The 19,058-nt window shown below is 42.5% G+C and overlaps 1 protein-coding gene and 1 pseudogene across 1 annotated transcript; one reads left to right on the top strand and one right to left on the bottom strand.

Annotated features, from left to right (window-relative positions):
- Window positions 1-1,095: 1,095 nt before the first annotated feature.
- Window positions 1,096-2,538, bottom strand: LOC147881595 (PAN domain-containing protein At5g03700-like). The gene has a single exon (XM_087401212.1). It carries the CDS (start codon window positions 2,536-2,538, stop codon window positions 1,096-1,098), a length of 1,443 nt encoding a protein of 480 aa, XP_087257338.1.
- Window positions 2,539-4,724: 2,186 nt separating this feature from the next.
- Window positions 4,725-6,335, top strand: LOC147881594 (uncharacterized; annotated as a pseudogene).
- The last annotated feature ends 12,723 nt before the right edge of the window (window positions 6,336-19,058 follow it).

Below are 19,058 nucleotides of genomic sequence, written 5' to 3'. Positions count from 1 at the left end.
TGCGTATTTGTTTTATCTTTCCTTCCAATGGTTTTAGTATCATAGTTTTGTACAGAGGAGATTTAGGATCAATAACTTTTGGTTTGGACCCTTAGTAGTGATGAGTTGTGTTTGAATGTACTTTATATTATTCCTTAGTAAATGTCTATTGCATGTATTGTGACTATCAATAAAATCTTTATCACATATTATGTGACTATCTAACTACCTATCATTAGGAGCGTGTCTTTGGCTGCCCTCCCTTCTCTCCCTCTCATCTCCTCCCTCCTCCTCCCCCTCCCTTTTCAATGCAAATTCTGATGGGAGAATATGTGTTTCCAATACTATGACAATGATTATGTCAACATTTGGGCTTTTGGATATACTTTCCTACCTATAAGAACTTAGCAATTTATATGTTAATATTAGGTTAGGTTAAGGTTAACCCAAGTTTCCACAAGCTTGACTTTGGGTAGGGTGTTGGAATCAATGGACCAAAAAGAACAATTGCAAGCCCTGATTCATATGAAAGCAAGCCACAGCCTTATCTTCTTGGGAAACATCGAAAGAGCTCAGTCGCCTCTAGTTATCTTATTGTAAATCTCAATCTAGAGGAGGTACTTCAATAAATGTTGTTGGCTCTCTAATTATTAAATGTTTCAATGGGAAATCATATTGTGCCTTGCAAGGATTTTGTGACCCCTTGGTACATTTACTGGAGCTATCATGCTTGGCAAGAGGTGGATCCAAGTTTCAAATCACCAAATTAATTAGCATGAAGGGATAGCCACCTTCAAAACACAACCAACTTAAAGATCAAGAACTACACCTCAATAATTATTGCTATGTGAAGATTTTTAATGTCTGAAAGTACTAATCTTTACTAATTATCAAAGTAAGTGCATCAATATTAGCTTCAACACCCCCATTTCGATTCTCAACAAGAACCATTACAAGATCCAAAAAGATGGATGCTACCAAGTAAATGTGGAGAGACCCAAGGATACTTCAAATTTGAGTCGTGCATATGGATTCCTAAGAAACGTCAGCATTGAAAGTCAAATTGTCATGCAAACAACAGAGAAAGTGATGATGTCAAATAACGCTCAAATTAACTTAAGGAAGTCGAGGAAGCTCAGTTAAGAAAAGTTCCTCTGTCCCCGACGTTCCCCGGCGTGTAGTCTTTCTGTAACAGCAAAAGGCCAGCAACAAAGACACTACAGCGAATGCTGCAATTCCACCTACGATTCCTATCACTTCCCATTTCTTGGAGGAGTCTCTCTCGGCGACAATTTTGAGGAAGAGAAGCTGAGTGCCGTTTCCAGCTTTTGACACCGTCTGCAGGGCCGAGAAAAGCGAGCATGAACTAGTCCTGGAATCATAGAGAGCAGCCGTGCAGCTGCAGTTTTCCAAACACGATGTCTGGCATTCCTTGAGAGACTTGGGTGAAAGGGCGGACATCTGAGGATGAAAGGAGACGTTCACAGTGACCAAGGTAGACCGCTTCGACGAGATGCAGCCGGCATTGTTTCCAAAATTGCTCGATGGCTCACATCCTGTGAAACCTGTTGGACAAGTGCACAGAGCAGTCGCGGGATCGCATATACTGAATTGATCTCCACAGTGATAGGGGTTTTCGCAGGCACCCATTGATGAGTTATAAAAGAGTGTCCAATTACTGCCATTCCAGTAATATGCCAGCAAGTTGCCGAATCGATTCCCTATATTGAGTACTCTCCCCGTGCCGTGCGGTACTGCTTTAATTGTAGGACGTAAGGTTCCAAGAACCGTCGACTGGTTGTCATAAAAAATTATGCCATCCTCTATGGTTGCATAAGCTACTGGCTTCGATTTGGAATCTACACCGTAACTCCAATATACGAAAGGCGTGCTATAGTTATTCCCGTTCGTGTAAAGAAATAGCCGACCCTGGCTGCCTAATTTCATGCCATACTTTCCTGCAACACTGAAGTGGGCGTTCAGAGCTGGAAGCGAAGAAAAGAGTGTAGTGTTTGTGGTAAAATTCATGCCTGATGCAACGTAGAAAACTGGACTCTGCTGGAAACTCTGCCACACAGGGCGTCCCTGTGCACCTCTCAAAACCAGATTGCCAGACTCCTCCAAGATCAAGCTTTGGACGCCCCATCCGGCAGTGCCGGTACTCCAAGACGTGCGGCTTCCGTCGGACTGCAGTGACAAATCGCCGCTGTCACTTAGGTTCAGTTGACAGGTAGTGGCTGCCAGCGGATTCGCATTATTGGCAGCCCAAAGCTGCGGCCAGGTTGCTATTTTCGTGTTCCTCACTCCAGCCATGCAGTAAGTGCCGGTATCGTCTTGCCAGACTCCAAGCTCCAAGATATAGCTACCATTGGAAGATTCTAGCAGAGGGCGGATATCACCGACTTCAGGGCTACCCTCAGGCGGCAATAGAGAACCTAAGGAAACGGATGTTTTGTTAGAGGGACAACAAGCGACGTCTTGTTGGGCGATGGCAGGCGACAGGAAGGAGAGGAGAAATGGGACAAGGAGCGTAGAAAGGAACGCAGGGGCAGACTTCATGGCGGTGAAGGAGCATGGGTCTCTAGAGAAGGAGAACTCGATGCATCACATTGAAGCTCAAAAGCAGAAAAAGTCTTCGAAAAACTCAAGGTCTATGAGAGTGATACAACTAGCTGAAGGATGGAGGTGAAGAGATATAACAAGATGACTGAGGGACGAGTTGAGTTGATTTGGGAAGAGAGAGAGAGAAAGAGAGACTAGTTGATTTGTCAGCGCAAAACTTACATGTGCTTTTACAATCCAAATTTCAAGACACTATGGCCATGCTGTAATGAAAGGAAGAGAGTCGTTGAGGTAGTACTAAAGAAAGGCAACCTAACCAGGTGGCAAAACACTATGGCCCTTCTTTAATAAAAACAGCAGTTTTTGGGGTAAAGACTACATTTAATGTCCCTTAATAACTAGCACGCTTTAGTGAAAGAAAGAGTACTTGAGGTAGTACAATGACTCTTGTACTAAAGAAAGACAACCTTTAGTGCCCTTTAGTGACACTATGGCCATGCTTTAATGAAAGGAAGAGAATCATTGAGGTAGTACTAAAGAAAGGCAACCTAACCAGGTGGCAAAACACTATGGCCCTTCTTTAATAAAAACAGTAGTAGTTGGGGTAAAGACTACATTTAATGTCCCTTGATAACTAGCACGCTTTAGTGAAAGAAACAGTACTTGAGGTAGTACAATGACTCTTGTACTAAAGAAAGACAACCTTTAGTGCCCTTTAGTGATACTATGGCCATGCTTTAATGAAAGGAAGAGAATCGTTGAGGTAGTACTAAAGAAAGGCAACCTAACCAGGTGGCAAAACACTATGGCCCTTCTTTAATAAAAACAGCAGTAGTTGGGGTAAAGACTACATTTAATGTCCCTTAATAACTAGCACGCTTTAGTGAAAGAAAGAGTACTTGAGGTAGTACAATGACTCTTGTACTAAAGAAAGACAACCTTTAGTGCCCTTTAGTGACACTATGGCCATGCTTTAATGAAAGGAAGAGAATCGTTGAGGTAGTACTAAAGAAAGGCAACCTAACCAGGTGGCAAAACACTATGGCCCTTCTTTAATAAAAACAACAGTATTTGGGTTAAGACTACATTTAATGTCCCTTAATAACTAGCACGCTTTAGTGAAAGAAAGAGTACTTGAGGTAGTACAATGACTCTTGTACTAAAGAAAGACAACCTTTAGTGCCCTTTAGTGACAGACATCTCTAAAGTGGGTTTTGTTCGCACAACTGCTGCTGTTAGTGGCCTGCTGATTCCGATCAAAGATGTAGCCACCTTCATCTGCTCTGCCAGTCTCACAGTTATACCGGAAATGACAACACAAAGAGCCATGCCTGCAAATGCTATGCAAACACCCCCCACTGCAAGTTTCCAATGTCGAGCGACTTTCCTTCCACGCAACAGAGTTTGTAGAGTCATAAGTGCAGGGGTTGAGCTCTGTTTGGAGGGCAAATCTTGAGATAGAAAGACCAAAGCAACGTCTCCAAGAGTCGCGGACATACATACATTCGGTAAGGAGGTGACATTGCCGAAGGTCACGCTGCCATCGGCAGAGAAGAAAGCACAAAGTGAAACTGCTTGGGTGTATGAAGGATAGAGAGGTACATGAATGATGATAGAGCTGTTTGGAAAGGTAATAGGTACTTGGGGAAGATTGGGATCGTCGGTGGTAAAGTTGGGAGGGAGTAGCTGATAATACCCATGACAGGGCCCCCGAATTCGTATTGCAAGGGCAGTGAGTACACGATGAAGTTGTATTGGCCTTTCATTTTCATGAGAGCCCTTAAGGCCTTAATAAAATGAAAGGCCAAAAGACCCCTTTCTTTGACGAAAGGGGTCTTTTGGCCTTTCATTTTCATGAGCTCTCATGAAAATGTATAGCCAAAAGACCCCTTTGGTCGACAAAAGGGGTCTTTTGGCCTTTCATTTTCATGAGCTCCCTTTCATTTTCATGAGAGCCCTTTCGTCGACGAAAGGGGTCTTTTGGCCTTTTATTTCCTTAAGGCCCCTCCCTCCCTCGCTCGCTCTGCCTGCCTCCCTCCCTCCTGCTGTGCCTCCCTCGCTCCCTTTCTCTCCCTCCCTTGCTCTACCTCCCTTGCACCCTCGCTCTGCCTCCCTCCCTCCCTCCCGCTCTGCCTCCCTCGCTCCCTCGCTCTCCCTCCCTCCCGCTCCTGCCTCCCTCGCTCCCTCGCTCTGCTTCCCTCCCTCCCTCCCACTATGCCTCCCTCGCTCCCTCGCTCTCCCTTGCTCTGCCTCGCTCCCTCGCTCTCGCTCCCTGGCTCCCTCACTCTCCCTCCCTCGCTCCCTCGCTCTGTGACAAAATAAGAGGTTAAAATGAAAGGAAACATCAACGACAAAAGGAAAGCAGAGCTCAAGAACTGAGGGATAAGTGCACTAGTTATTTGATGTCATGGAAACTTGAAGCCCTTTCACAGCAGCTAGTAGCTATGGGTTTCTCTCAAGAGCGCGGGCTACCATGGCCCTTATTTTCAATGATGGTCATGTTGAACAGTTTGCTGCATGGCTTCTTGAGGGAGGTGAAGTTCAAGTGCATGAGGATTGGAGTACTGGTGGCAATCTGAAAATAGACATCTCTGAAGAGCTTGGACGGATTGCTGAAATACAGAAGAAGTACAAATTTGCAAGATCTGAAATTGAAAGAGCTATTGTTTCGTGTGAAGGAGATTTAGACAAGGCAATTGAATGTTTGCAAGCACACAGTCGGAACTCATCCCCTGGTCATTCTGAAGGGCACAATCTTCATGTGCAGACAAATTCAAAACCAGATCCCCCATTGTCGGTCCCAGCCATGCCTCATAGTTCAAGAGCTTTGCAAACTAGAGGCAATGGTACATTCCAGCCTGCTTACCAAACCAGGAGGGAAGAGAGAGATATAAGGGCGGTTGCAAGGCAGTTTCGGACATTCTCATACTCCTCCAGAAGGATCTGCTAGAGGTTCCACTCATGGGAAGAATTTTCCAAATCCCTTGACTACTAAGCCGTAGAGGCCTTTGTCACCTGCTGAACAAAGGACGTATGCTCAAGGTGCAAGACCTCCATTAGGCTCCCAGACAGCCTCTTCGCCCTATGTGTTGCCTTTTATTCATGTAGCTGACTCCAAAGCAGAGATTGGCCTCCTATTTGGCAGTGGTGGGACTGACTCCAAGATAGTTCGTAACCCTGCTAGAGAATCTTTTGTGAAGGCACCTTCAAAAGAGCTATTAGTCACAACACAACTACCACAACTTTTGTCTACAAGCTCAACACCAACCGAGGGCATAAACACTAGCCCTATCTCTTCCTCACCCATGTTTTCTACATGTAGTTGGAGTTATGGCTTTATGGATATGGGTTCTCTGCCTAGTGTTAATTCAACTTTTGAAAATGCAGGGCTAAAGGTTCTAACTACAAGCAAGAAATCAACAGAGACTCTGAACAGTGGGGGTGGTGTAGATTTGGAAGGATACTACTATCCAGTTGGTTTCTCTCAGGCAGATTCTCTATCATCTCCCTAGATTTCCGTTGGGAATGGGTTGTCAAATTTGGATGCAGTTGTCCCTCCATCAAATTTGGTGCATTCTGCTAGGCAATCTTGGAGTTCTCCAGTAACATCTTATGGTTTGTATACAGGTTGGGGTGCTGGGCTTTCTCGTTCGTCCATAGATTGAAGTATGGGCCCAATGGCAAATTGTGATTATAAAAAACATTGATTGGAGTATGAGTGCATCACCATCCACCACAACAAAAATTGGATGTTTTCGGGGGCTTTCAACCAATTTGGCTTCCTTGAAGCTGCAAGAGAAAGGAAATTCTGGATGGAACATGGAAGAGGGGAGGGCATTTCAAGCAAGATCAAGAACTACAAACCATGTGACAGACTCGAATGTTGGACTCGGAGTCTGGAAGGCAGCCTCTTCTGGACTTGGCATGCAAGATAAAGCCTGTGGTGAACCAGGAAATGCAACGGCTTTTGGAGGGCATGAGTGGACGTCACCTTTTGCAGGAAAAGATCTTATTACTCTCCCTCAGGCAATCTTTTCGCCATCATTGTAGAGAGCCTTATTGTCAGAAACTTCAGGCTGTGGTAGCCTTTCTTACTTCTATTGATGAGAACATCTTGCCATGTACACATTCACTATTGCATCTAACATGTATTGGTGGGCTACTTAGGAATAAGCAGTTGCTTTATTAAGTTGTGCTCAGCTTAGTGCTTTTAAATTCTGTCCAATATGTTCCCCCTTTTTAATGGTTTTCTCTAGTAGAGTTGCTGATTTCAATTTTAGTTGTAGTGCTGGCATACATTTGTAATTCGATTCGTCAGTACAGAGTAGCATGGTTAGCATAGAACACTTTATTGTGATGAATCTGATGTGACAAGGTCGGGGGCTGTTTTGTTAGTCGGCATTCACTTTGGTGGATGTGTGACAAGAACACGTGTGAGAAAATATGCATGTGTGAGAGCCTGTATTTATATGATAATCTTGACCTACCCTTTGGTCATTGATGAAATCAGTGGGAATGCTATTGTAGCTAAGTTATGGAATGCAGGATGGAGTGGATGGTTCGTAACCTCGCATGTGGCTTTTCAAAGTCGGCTCAATATCTTTTAAAGCTACTGATATTTACTGGTATCCTTTTTGTGATCCACTCCCTTGATATAGAATTTGCATGGCTAGCATAGAAGGTCCATTGTGACAAATACGAGGTTGGGGCTGTTTAGGTCAATTGGCCTTCATTTCGACTGTATTTGCCTTCATCTTTGGATCCCTTTGACAGAAGCTCAATACAAATATTTTTGTGTGAATGAATACTCGAACATGTGACATGACTCACATGAGAAAAATGTGTGTGAGCTTATGTTTGTTTGATGATCTTGTCCTGCCAATTGTGCATTGATGGAGTCAGTGGGGTTGCTAAGTTAGCTAACCTTGCAGAATCGAGCTAATGCTTTGTAAGTTGTACTGCACTCTGAGTTCTGCTTGATTTCTCTAGGTTTCTCTAGCTGACAAGAGGCAAAAATGCCTCAAATTTACTGTGGCAAGCATGGCTGCCGGTGAGTCATCTTATTTATGACAAGTCTGGTTTCTATGCTGTGGTTTACTGTATATGCTTCTGTCGTATTAGTGGACATGAAAATTTCACCATGTGAAGTTTTCGTCCATGTTGCGCCCTGTTGGTATTGCAATAATTCTTTCTATCTTAAATGGTAAGTTGCCCTATCAGCTAGATTGAGATGCTCGTTTGGGAGAGACTAAAATGAAATCGTTTAGACTTCACAAGTAGTTGTAGCTTGAATGAAGAGATTTTGGGCTACTTTTTTATTAGCCTTCTCCTTTAGTGCTAGCCTTCATCATGGCTGAGTCTTCCCTTCACCGCCGGAGTGTCGACAGAATCTCAATACGAAGACTTTGTATAAATGGATGCTCAAGTATGTGTGGGTGTGTGGATTTTTATGTGTGTGAGTATATTTTTATACTATGGTCTACACCCACTGTTGGGCGCTAATGATATTGTTCGGCACTGATGATGTCAGTGGGGATGTCATAGTAGCTAGTGCCTGCTATGCGTGATGGAGTTTATGGTTGTCAACCTTATGAGTGACTATCATGAGATTGAAACTGCACTATGTTGTGTTTTTAGAGAATGAGTTTGAGAATGTTCCCGGATTCTGAGATTGAAACTGCACTATGTTGTGTTTTTAGAGGATGGTTTACTATAAAGATTGACTTTTAATTGACCTTTCATTTGTTTGGTGCTATATCAGTTTTAGCAAAGGCATGACATATTTGGGTTTTAGCAAGTTTTATTACTCTAGAGAAAGAAACAGAAATGAAGCTAATGGCTACTCTTCAAAGGTTCAATCTGTAAGTGCGAGTTCTTGCTTATATGTGTTACCTTTTTTCAAGCTTTTATGGGTTTTGTGAACAATTCTTAATATGTTTGAAGCTATATATATTTTATTTTTCAGCCTTAATGAAATAGCATTTATTAAAACAAATCTCAAGGACTATTTGTACAACACAAAGACAATGTGTTCGTGTGATGAGAATGAGTACTTATCACTTTTTGCTGAGGAAGAAAAAAAGACACTTGAAAAGCATAGGGTAAATGAAAGCAGTAAAAGATCAAGTACTTGGTATTCTTTGACATCTCTGATGCTAGGGAGAATGGTATTTGCAGTAAGTTTCATACCATTTGTCAAGGATGTCTTTTGGATTAGAACTAACTAATTCATTGTACTCATTCATTTCTTTGGAATATATTTTAGCCACTATACAAGCAAGATTATGAGGCAAAGCTAAAGGAACTTCAGCCAAATTTGAGTGTTGCTGATATGGAGAAAGCACTTAAAAGTATTTGAAAGGATGTGAATCTCAAGTACGGTCGAAAAATGATCAAGGTATGGTTAATTTAATGATTCTTAACATAAAAGTTGATTTTTTAAAGTGTTCAAGTGTTTTTTGAGATTGAGAAAGAACTCATAATATTAAAAAAGGATGTAAATATGATGTTTGTTTAGAAAATGATTAAGGTATGGGATATGCATGTATTGTATGATCAAAAAATACAGTTGAGTGTGATGATTGCATGTATTGTTTATATGTACATTCTGTCTATTGTCAAACCAACAAATGGTGAAGATTGGTTTAATATCTTGTGGAGCCTCCCATTTGATGATAAATCATCCATTGTCACATTGGAAAAGTTGTATAACATCTCCATTGCAAAGGTCTCAAAGGAGACACAACTAGCAACCCTCAGAATCTTAGGGTCAGATTCAAATTTGAGAACAAGTTATGGGATGCCAAAAGCTGATAGAGAATTCATAAAGTGGATGGCGAAAGAGGCATGGATGGATCAGTTGCTTTGTGAATCTGAGAGGTTACTCTCTCAGGTCTTGGTTGCTAGTCAACAAGCTAGCTTTGTGCTTCCTCAAGATCCTACATTGAGAGAGTATTTTGGGGAGATACAAGCAATGAACAGACTTGAACTTTATGAAGATTTAAAGGATTCAATGACTGTTGCTACAGTTGCAACAGGACAAATGGAGATGACGAGGTCATCTAGACGATTGGTATTTAGGTAAGCAATACATGTTTTTTCCTTTTCAATTAAAAATCCATCCTTAAGTATTTCACCTTTGTACTAACTCTTATTGTATGCAGATTCTTGCAATCCTTAAAAGCTATTGGTAAGATTGAAAAATTGTTGCCCATATGTCGAGTATGGACAAAAATTTAGGACTTAAAATTTTGTATGTACTCTCCAAACATGATAGAAAAAGAAGGGAAGCATGTGCTCTCTGAGTGGGAGAGAGAACTGCCCGTGGTGGCTCGATATGAAAAAAGGATGTTCCATCGAGGAGGAGGTAGAGCTGTACACACAGCATAAAAAGGGATAGATGGGTTCATCAAGCTCAAATTTAGTCCACGAGGATGATGCAGTCATTGAGATTCAAAAAACACTTGAGAAGATGACTAAAAAGGACAAGGATCTAAGTATGGAACTAAAGAAGGGTGGTAGGCCACCAAAAAATCCTGGTACTAATAATGGTAAGCTCTTTTGGTCTTTTTTCAAGCTATTATTTGTTTGTGTAACATATGTTGTTATCACTTTGTGTCTTTACATATGTGGTGTGGATACAGATGTGCAGGTATTGCATTCTACACCCATTTTGAAAGGATGTAAATGGAAAGATAGGCCTATCTGCTTTTTGTACATTCCATTGACCTCTCTAACTTTGAATCGGAGTGGCACATGTGATGCTTCACATTGCAAGGTTTGGTGCTATGAATATGTTGAGTTTGGGAAGCAATTGTCTGTCTCAAACTTCACACAAGCCTATATAGACATGAAGGAATATGCTTTTTGTACATTCCATTGACCTCTCTCACTTTGAATCGGAGTGGCACATGCGATGCTTCACGTTGCAAGGTTTGGTGCTATGATTATGTCGAGTTTGGGAAGCAATTGTCTGTCTCAAACTTCACACAAGCCTATATAGACATGAAGGAATACTTTGTGGGTCTTGGAGGTGAAAGAAAAACAAGAAATGGTAAGAGTGTTGCTTGGGCTGCAGATTTTGTCATTCTTGATCTATCAACACATCTAGAAGCTCTTGGAGTAGAGGATTCCACATCTCCACCTTGGAATTTATTAACAGAGGACCATGTATGCTACTCCTTGCTAGTAGCGGCCACAGTTGTTTTAGATTCTGGCTGGATCCTACTTATGTGTGCTCCTCATGTTCTTCATTTGGTTGAGTGTAATGCTAGGATCAGTAGATTGGAGTTTGCATGTCGAATGTACATGCAATGCTTGGATGCATATTGTACAATCAAAGTTGGTGGTATTGATCATAAGGTGAGACAATTGTCTTACAATGACCTATTGAAAGAATTTATGCTCTTGTATAATGAAATGGCTTGTACTAAGCATAAGTTTAATTCTTTTCTAGTCTTTAGGTGGATGTTGTGGTTTTATGCCTTCTTCATTGGTGGGCTGGTATGTCTTGTGTTTGTAATCTTGGAAGTGCTTCCGTGGTTGGTACCAAATTGGGCATTGCTTTTGGAAGTAGTTTGTTTCATCATTATTTACCAATAAGTGAGCAGACTATAAAACATGGAGAGAGTATTCCATGGATAGGTGCATTGGAGAAGGCTCCATGCATGATGTTGTACTTCTTGGAGTTGTTTTGTCCAATTTTTGGACATGTGGTGGACTTAGGTGCTGGGACTGGTTCTATGCAAAAAGCATGTGTGCATTCTGGGAGAGCATGCTTATCTATTGAGAATGATCCTGACATTTGCAATTCTATATTGCAACCATTTTTTTACAATAAAGTGATATATTCCATTCAAAACGAATCATACAATAGGTGGGAGAGAAAGTACTCTATCCCTAGCCTCAACAATGTGGCAAAAAAGCCATGGTGGTGGTCTAAAATGCCACGACATCCCAAAAGGGGTCAAATGAAAAAATAATGAGCAGTCCCATGTCCTCATGAAGGATAAAAGTCTCCCACGAGCTACCAAAGAGGTGCCTATACACCACTCCCACTGACTCCTGAGAGTGAAGATATCTCCGCCCTAATGGAAGCAAGAATGTTAGCCTCCATGCATAAATGACCCCCAAGGACAAAAGAACATCGCGAACACCATATCCGCCATAGGGTAATGCTAGAAATCACCTCCCAGGATGAACCTGCAGGTGAAGTAGGTCTGGAATCCTGAACTGGTACTGGTATTAAAAGTAAGTCATGTGGCTCCATGATGCTAACATCAGTGGGACCCCATCTCTGGCGACACTGCATGAAGAAACCGTGGTCTCCTGGCTCTGACTCATAGAGGGCAAAGGCTCCAGATCCTCTCCCCCAAAGGGCAGCACCCCATGTCATCAGAAAGGACTCAGATGTAGCATATGAGAACAACCTGAAGATACCTATCCATACCACTCTAGAGCTGGGGCAGCTCCATAAACAATGCTTACTAGATTCCTCTGCAAGCTAACAACGCATACACAAGGAGGGTCTACCCATCTGCTGAAGCCAAGTACCCATAGGTATACCCCTATGAATAGTGAGCCAAAGGAAGTAGGAGACTTTCCTGGCTCTACTAATGCCCCAAAAGTGAGTCCAGTAGCTCTACAAGAGCTCTGCAGTAAGTCCCTGTGCGTGCCAATGCTGTGAGGTAGATGGTAGGTGATGAGAGTCTCTCTGCTGAAGCCTGTAACCTACCCTCGTCGAGTACTAGAAAAAAGGAAGAGGACGAGTGCCTGCCACCGAAGCAGGCCACGCCCACTCACCTGGGTCCTAGTCGAGCTTCGCAAGAGGTCGACCCTAAAAAATACAAAGTCTCCATCTAGGATCCTCTGCAATGGTCAACCTGGACGGATCTGTGGTCCAGTGGCTGAGTGGGATGATACAATCTGTGAGAGGAATCCGTCTCAAAATAAGTAAACGGTGCTGGTCCTAAACGAACTCCAATGCATAGCCCAGACTCACTAAAATAACTTGACCAAGTAGAGATGGGATGAACATAGCCTGGATCTATAAGCATATCCCTCCACCTCTGAGGAATAGCTCTCATGATCAGTAATCTGGTGGCAGCAATCTGTCCAAGTGGCCTGTGTCTATCTCTGATCACCTCCTCTGACATCTCCACACCTCCCCTAAACCAATCTCCGACTGTCACAACCCCCTGAGCATGCCATCTGGCCAAAGGAGTCCTAAGTTCTGTACCAGGGGAAGATCCATGATACCGAACCAAGGGGTTATGATATAGTGGCTGTTGGGCAATTTTCTCTCTAGAGGAGGGAACTGCTCTGATGAGGTGTTGTCTAAAATGATCCCATATCTGAATAAGCCTCTTCACTAGTGGTGAGGAATGCTGAGAATGCTGGTCCGTCAGGAAGATCTAACTAACTCTACCTGCCCATTGGCCTGCTGCTCTGGGGGTGCACTGGTGAATCCCATGCAGTAGGAACTTCTTCCACGACTGATCTCCTGGAATCAAACCTCTAACAAGAAGTTTGACTAAAAGGCCCTGCTCTGCATCTCAGGACTCCAAGTCCTCCCTGCGAGGCAGGTAAAATGATAGTATCCCATGAAACCATGGCCCTAGTGTCCTCAAAACCATCACCACCACTCCATAGGAAGTTCTGGAGCAATCTCCTCACTTGATGGATCAAGTCAGCATTAAAGCACCAACATGTGCAACGTACCACATAGTCGCTAGTAGAACCTGGTTGAGTACCAATGCTCTTCCAGCCAAAGAGAGTCTAGCCATACTCCAGTAGGCTAGCTTTCTCCGGATACTCTCAAAAACTGGGGCAAACTGTTGCATCGGGGACACCTCAATGCCAACTTGGAAGCCTAGATATCTTGTGGAGGTGCCTCTGGGTATCCATACAAAGCCTCTGTCTCCTTCCCATGCTGGTGTATCCTGCTGAGCTCCAGTCCAGATGCCTTTTGATTTGTTCCAATTGACAAGTCCCCCTGAGGCTAGGCAGAACTTGTCAATTGCATCCACAGCAGTAGCAAGACTATATGCATCTCCTCTGAGTATCAGTGCCGTATCATCAGCAAACTCAGTGTCCAGAAGCTCTTGCTCCTGCCGGATAGGTAGATGAAGGCCCAAAGTGCCATGATTGGTAGCCTGCATAAAGTATCCCATAGCCTCCGCTACGAAAAGGAAAAGGTAAGGTGCAAGCGGGCATCCCTATCGTACCGATCTGGATAGTTGAAAAGCCGGTCCTCTGCCTCCATAGATTGCAACCATTTTTGGATGGACAGAAAAGAAAGGGAAATGTGTTAAGCAACTATGGGACTCTAAATGATTCTGAAGATGTGGAAATGGTTGTTAATCTTTTAGATGACTAGTAAGTATGTTACTCTCGTCTTTTATCTTTTTAAACCTATTTGTTGGAGAATATTATTATCAATGAGGCATTTATATTGATTGATCTATTTTAGCTTTTTGCCTTCTTATGCAGGTGCTATGGCTGAGATGATGTGTAATGACATTGCATTCAATGCCCCCATCAAAGAGAGAAGGCATCATCGCAATATCTATTTGGACGACATCAGTAAAGAAGATTGAGTCTAGTGATTTGACATGAGCTTTTCCCTTCAAGCAATTCATTTTGCTTGTGATGCTCTAGTATTGAACATGCATAACTTTTGTGGTGTCTTGCACCTATTTCATTTCCTAGAGATGTAGTAATCATATTGAAGAACTATTAGTACATCATGTGAGTACCCATGAATATTAATCTCAATATCACATATTCAATTTTGAGCATGTTGGTTTCATAAAACTTTTTATATTTGCTAGAGATGTGACAATCATGCCATATCTTAGTTAAGGTTTGCATGTCAAAACTATGAGTTGTGTACAAATGATCATCATGGTGAATTGAATCTGAAAGTATCTCCTTGATGCAACTAATAAATGTTTCAGCATAAATGCATGCAAATTTGCACCCTAAATTCTTCACCATGTGACTTGCAATCATTTCATCGATAAATCACTATCTATCATGATAGTATGAATGATGGATGATATAGGTGGAGGGTGTTGAAATGAAGTAGACATGAAAAGTAGTTTTGTGAATAAAGGGATTTTGGAAAGAAATGTAATTAAATGTATATAGCATCTTTGTGGGGTAGTTTTATGACTAAAGGGTGTGTGATGTTAGAGGCATCTTTGTGGGGTAGAAATGTATATAGTATCTTCTTGGGGTAGTTTTATGACTAAATGGTGTGTGATGTTATGATAAAATTATCTACGAAATCACAATATAGGCCATGCTCAGAAAAATGTGCTCAGACCAAGACGCTCAGAGAAAAGACGTGCTCGTGATAATAGAAGCAAACCACCGTGCTGGTGGCTATTCATATCCTAGTGCAAACCAACCACGGCACTGGCGATAGCTTATCCTACACTACTACCATGCCATCAATAACTTATCTTGCATTACTATCGTGCTATCCCTATACAAGACTATCGTGCTATCCTAAAATTTATTGCACAGTGCTATACTAAAACAGTGCCCAAGTTTAGATTGTTTATTGTTTCGTTAGTCATCAGATTTCAGCCCATGCTTGCTTTTAGTATATCCCAACAACCACCGTGCTAGTTTCCCATAATGAATGCATTCATCTTGTAATAATAGAAGCAAACCACCACGCTAGTGGCTGTTCATGAGCTGTTCATATTCTAATGCAACCAACCACCGCACTGGCGATAACTTACCATGCACTAATCCTACACTACTACTGTGCTATCCCTACACTACTGCTGTGCTATCCTAAAATTTGTTGCACAGTGCTAGTGTCCTTTAGACTGGTTATAGTTAACCATCAGATTTCAAACGGTGTCCCCAGCCACATCAACTGCCATTTGCCTCCACTCAGTTTCGATGCTTAGATTACAAGCTGACTCTATCAAAGAGTCATCTTCTTAGAAGCACGGCACATATCTCTGTTCAAACAAATGGTGGATATAGGCTACCTGGAAATAGAGCAAAAATTGTATGGTGCCAAGGCTTTACAGTAGGATGACATGCATGCCACAAGTTCCATATCCATTGGATTACATGCATGGCATCCCAACTCCATGATCACAATAAGCCATAACCCAACGACGGGTAATAAAATGGATTTGAGAGTATGTTGTCTTTGTGTCAACATGGACTTAGGTAGCACAGAATGTGTATGTAGAGTAGTGGCAAAGCTCCACTTGTACTTGCATAAGGCTAGGAATCATCTCTCTTAGGAATCCTCAACATGCAAGTTCTACTTGCAACTTCTACATGCATGTTCTACATGCGAGTTCTACATGCGAGTTCTACATGCAATTCCTACATGCAACATGCAACTCCTACATGCAACATGCAACTCCTAAATGCAACATGCGAGTTCTACATGCAACTCCTACATGCAACTTCTATATGAAAGTTCTACATGTAGAGAGAGAATGTCTTACAATTCCTACATGCAAAGAGAGAAGCTCTCCAACTTGTATAAATACCCCATAATGGAATAAAGCCCACACTCTTTGGAGCATTGTGTTGAGTTTTACTTTGGTATTCCAAGAAATTGTCTCCAAGTGTCCATGCTTCCTTGCACTCCATGTGCAAAAGCATGTCCTAACCTTGCAACTCCTCCTCCCCTCTCCTCTAACCTTGCAACCCCTCCTCCTCCTCTTTCTCCTCCTCCTTCCCTCTCCTCCTCATTAGATCATGAGAGAAGTGACTGAAGCCATTAAGAGAGCTCAAGAGAAGTATACTAAGCAAGCAAATAAGAAAAGACAACATATGATGTATAAGGAAGGAGATGTTGTGCTTCTACGAATTGAAAAGAGGCATTTAAAGAGTGTCGATAAATGCCCTGCAGTGAAATTAGCACCAAGGTTTTATGGATCTTTCAAGATTATCGCTAAGGTAAACGATTTGACTTATCGTTTGGACTTGCCAAATCATTGGAAGATTCATAATGCCTTTCACATTCATCTCTTGAAACCTTTTAAAGGAAAATTACCAACGCATCTTGTATATGAAGAACCACCTTTGATTGTGGATGAAGTTGAAGTTCTGGGGCCTAATTGTATTCTAGATGATCAGCAAAGAACAATGCGCAAAGGAAAGACTTATAACTCCTATTTATTGAAGTTTAAAAATCATCCAAAAGAGAATGCACAGTGGTTCCCTGAGCAATTTTTCTGAGACCATCCTGATATCCTTAACTCATATAAATTGAATCACAACTGAAGTCAGTTGCACTTTAAGCAAGAGGGAATGTTACAAAAAAGTATTTCTCAAACTTTTGTTTGAAATGATGTAAAGTATTTATAGGATCTCGAACTAGACATGGCGGGGTTTCTATTTAAATGCTTGGGTTTAGTCAGGGATGCCTAACTAAATGTGTGCCATTAATAAGTATCATGGGTGATGCCATTTAGAAATACTCACATTAATGGATTGTCATTTGTAAAGACCATTACTTAGCATGCTTGGCTAATCATATGATGTATATCATTGCGCTAAGTATTTGACTAATGGTGGATTGGTTTATTGAGTATAGGAAATGACATGGACGGATGGGAGTAAACACGCTCGAGGGAATAATGGCTAAATGCCATGGTTTTATGCTAGTGTTATGTGATGTTTTAAATGGCCGAGGGTCATTACATTTTGGATAAGGGAGAGTTCTTAAAAGCCTTCCACTTTTGACATGTAAAGGGATGATCAAGAGATGAATACGTGACTTTGTATCTATGGCTCATGTGCTTATTGAAATATTATAAATACTCTTGGTGTGGGATCACGAGCCACACACCTCGAGGGGGGAGATCGTACCTAGTGATTCCCTCTTGTCTTTTATGAGTTTCCGTGCATATTCGATTTTTGGATCTATTGTATGTGTTTGAATTGTATTTACGTTTCAAAAGCCAAACAACTTAATGTTAATATTGGTGAGAACTCTTAGGGGTTCAGTAGTTTTGCCGCCATCAGCTAGCTTTACTCTACCAGATGGATTTGATATACTAGAACATGCTGATCCTCATGTAACAAGTAGTGGCTTATGATGCCACTTCCCTCTTTGTAAGGATGATGGTTGGGATGTCTGTGATCATGATTTGGCTCTTCCCAATCAGTAGTTAGTTCTTCCACCAATACTTGGTTGACTGGAGTTATACGAGGTTTGGGGCAGAGTTGTGGACCTAATATGGGTGGCAATAATGGAGCATGTTGTGCCCTATATTTCCCTGGATTGGCTTAAGAGGCCCCTTGCACATTCATCGGGTTGGGTGGGGCCATTACGGCCAATTGGGGCCTTAGCTGGTAGATCGATTGGGGGAGAACCTTTGGGAATTCGCAATGAGAGGTATCATGATTCCCCCCATCTATAGCAGTGTGCACAGTAGAGGGCTTGCCTTGCTCTGAGGTCGGCGGGGCACTCATTTGAAGGGTGATTGTCATTGGATACCCCACACCACACACTATCTCTTCTCGGGAATAAGTGGGGGTTACTCGGTGTTTCCTTGCAGGTTCTTGCCTTCCACTTTTGGCCCAGCTAATTCAGTAGACTAGAGGCCAACTCGCCCTTATCTAACCCCTTGGACTCTTTATCCTCCTCCTTAGTAGGCTCTGTACTCGAAGACCTTACTGGTGATACCTCGAATGGAGCTGTAGTTTTGTCCTTGACATCCTTATCCGTCATATTATCATGTATATGGGATGGCTACCTTGTTGCATAGTTCGAAAGAAGTGGGGTTCATAACCATTAAGTGGTCATGCAGCTTTGGATCCACCAATCCGATGAGGAAGCGTGGCAATAGTCATTCGTTGCTCATCCTCTCATTTGGTTCGTAGCGGGAATTGAGGGTTTGATCCTACCGATGTAGTATTGAAGGGATTCGCTCTCATTCTATTTCACCTGATAAAATTGATTAATCGGACTCCACGTGACCACTGTGGGTGAACCCTACAATGAAGGCTTTCCATAACACCTCCCAGTTGACTTTCTCCTCTGGGCTGAGGGCCCTATACCATTGGCCTGCCTTGCCATCTAGGCTGAGGCCAAATGCATTTAGTGATCAGATTGGATATGGCTATGGCTTGACTCCTAGAGTGATTGGTGATCCCTGCAGAAAATATAGGTATAGTCGGGGGTGGAGCGCCTCCCCTTCCTAGTGCGTCCACCAAAATGTGCATCACCTCATCCAATAGCACTATTTGGGAATCTTGTGGAGGCGGCACTATTGTGGGCCTAATAGCGTGTAGAGGTGGCCTCAAGCCTTGCTCGGGTAGCCCTAGGGGTCCACTGGGGTATTGGTACTTGCGTTGGGGCTGTGTGGCTCACTCCCTTGTACATCAAGGCCAAAGCTATGGGAGTAAATTGTCGGGCTTCAAGAGGAAGTGGGCTACCAGGCATCTGCATGGACGCTCCTTGCATCGGTCTATAAGGTTGAACTTGCAAGGTCACATAGCCGACGAATGTTGGGGACACCTAGAAG

This window comes from Dipteris shenzhenensis, chromosome 30, assembly GCF_047967505.1.
Source record: "Dipteris shenzhenensis isolate YYH24624 ecotype China chromosome 30, Dip_SZ_1.0, whole genome shotgun sequence".
Lineage (NCBI taxonomy): Eukaryota > Viridiplantae > Streptophyta > Polypodiopsida > Gleicheniales > Dipteridaceae > Dipteris > Dipteris shenzhenensis.
This window is presented reverse-complemented; position numbering and strand designations above follow the sequence as displayed.

What these genes read in the sequence shown, in the direction of transcription:
- LOC147881595 (XM_087401212.1), bottom strand. Translation starts at nt 2,538, where the DNA reads ATGAAGTCTGCCCCTGCGTTCCTTTCTACGCTCCTTGTCCCATTTCTC.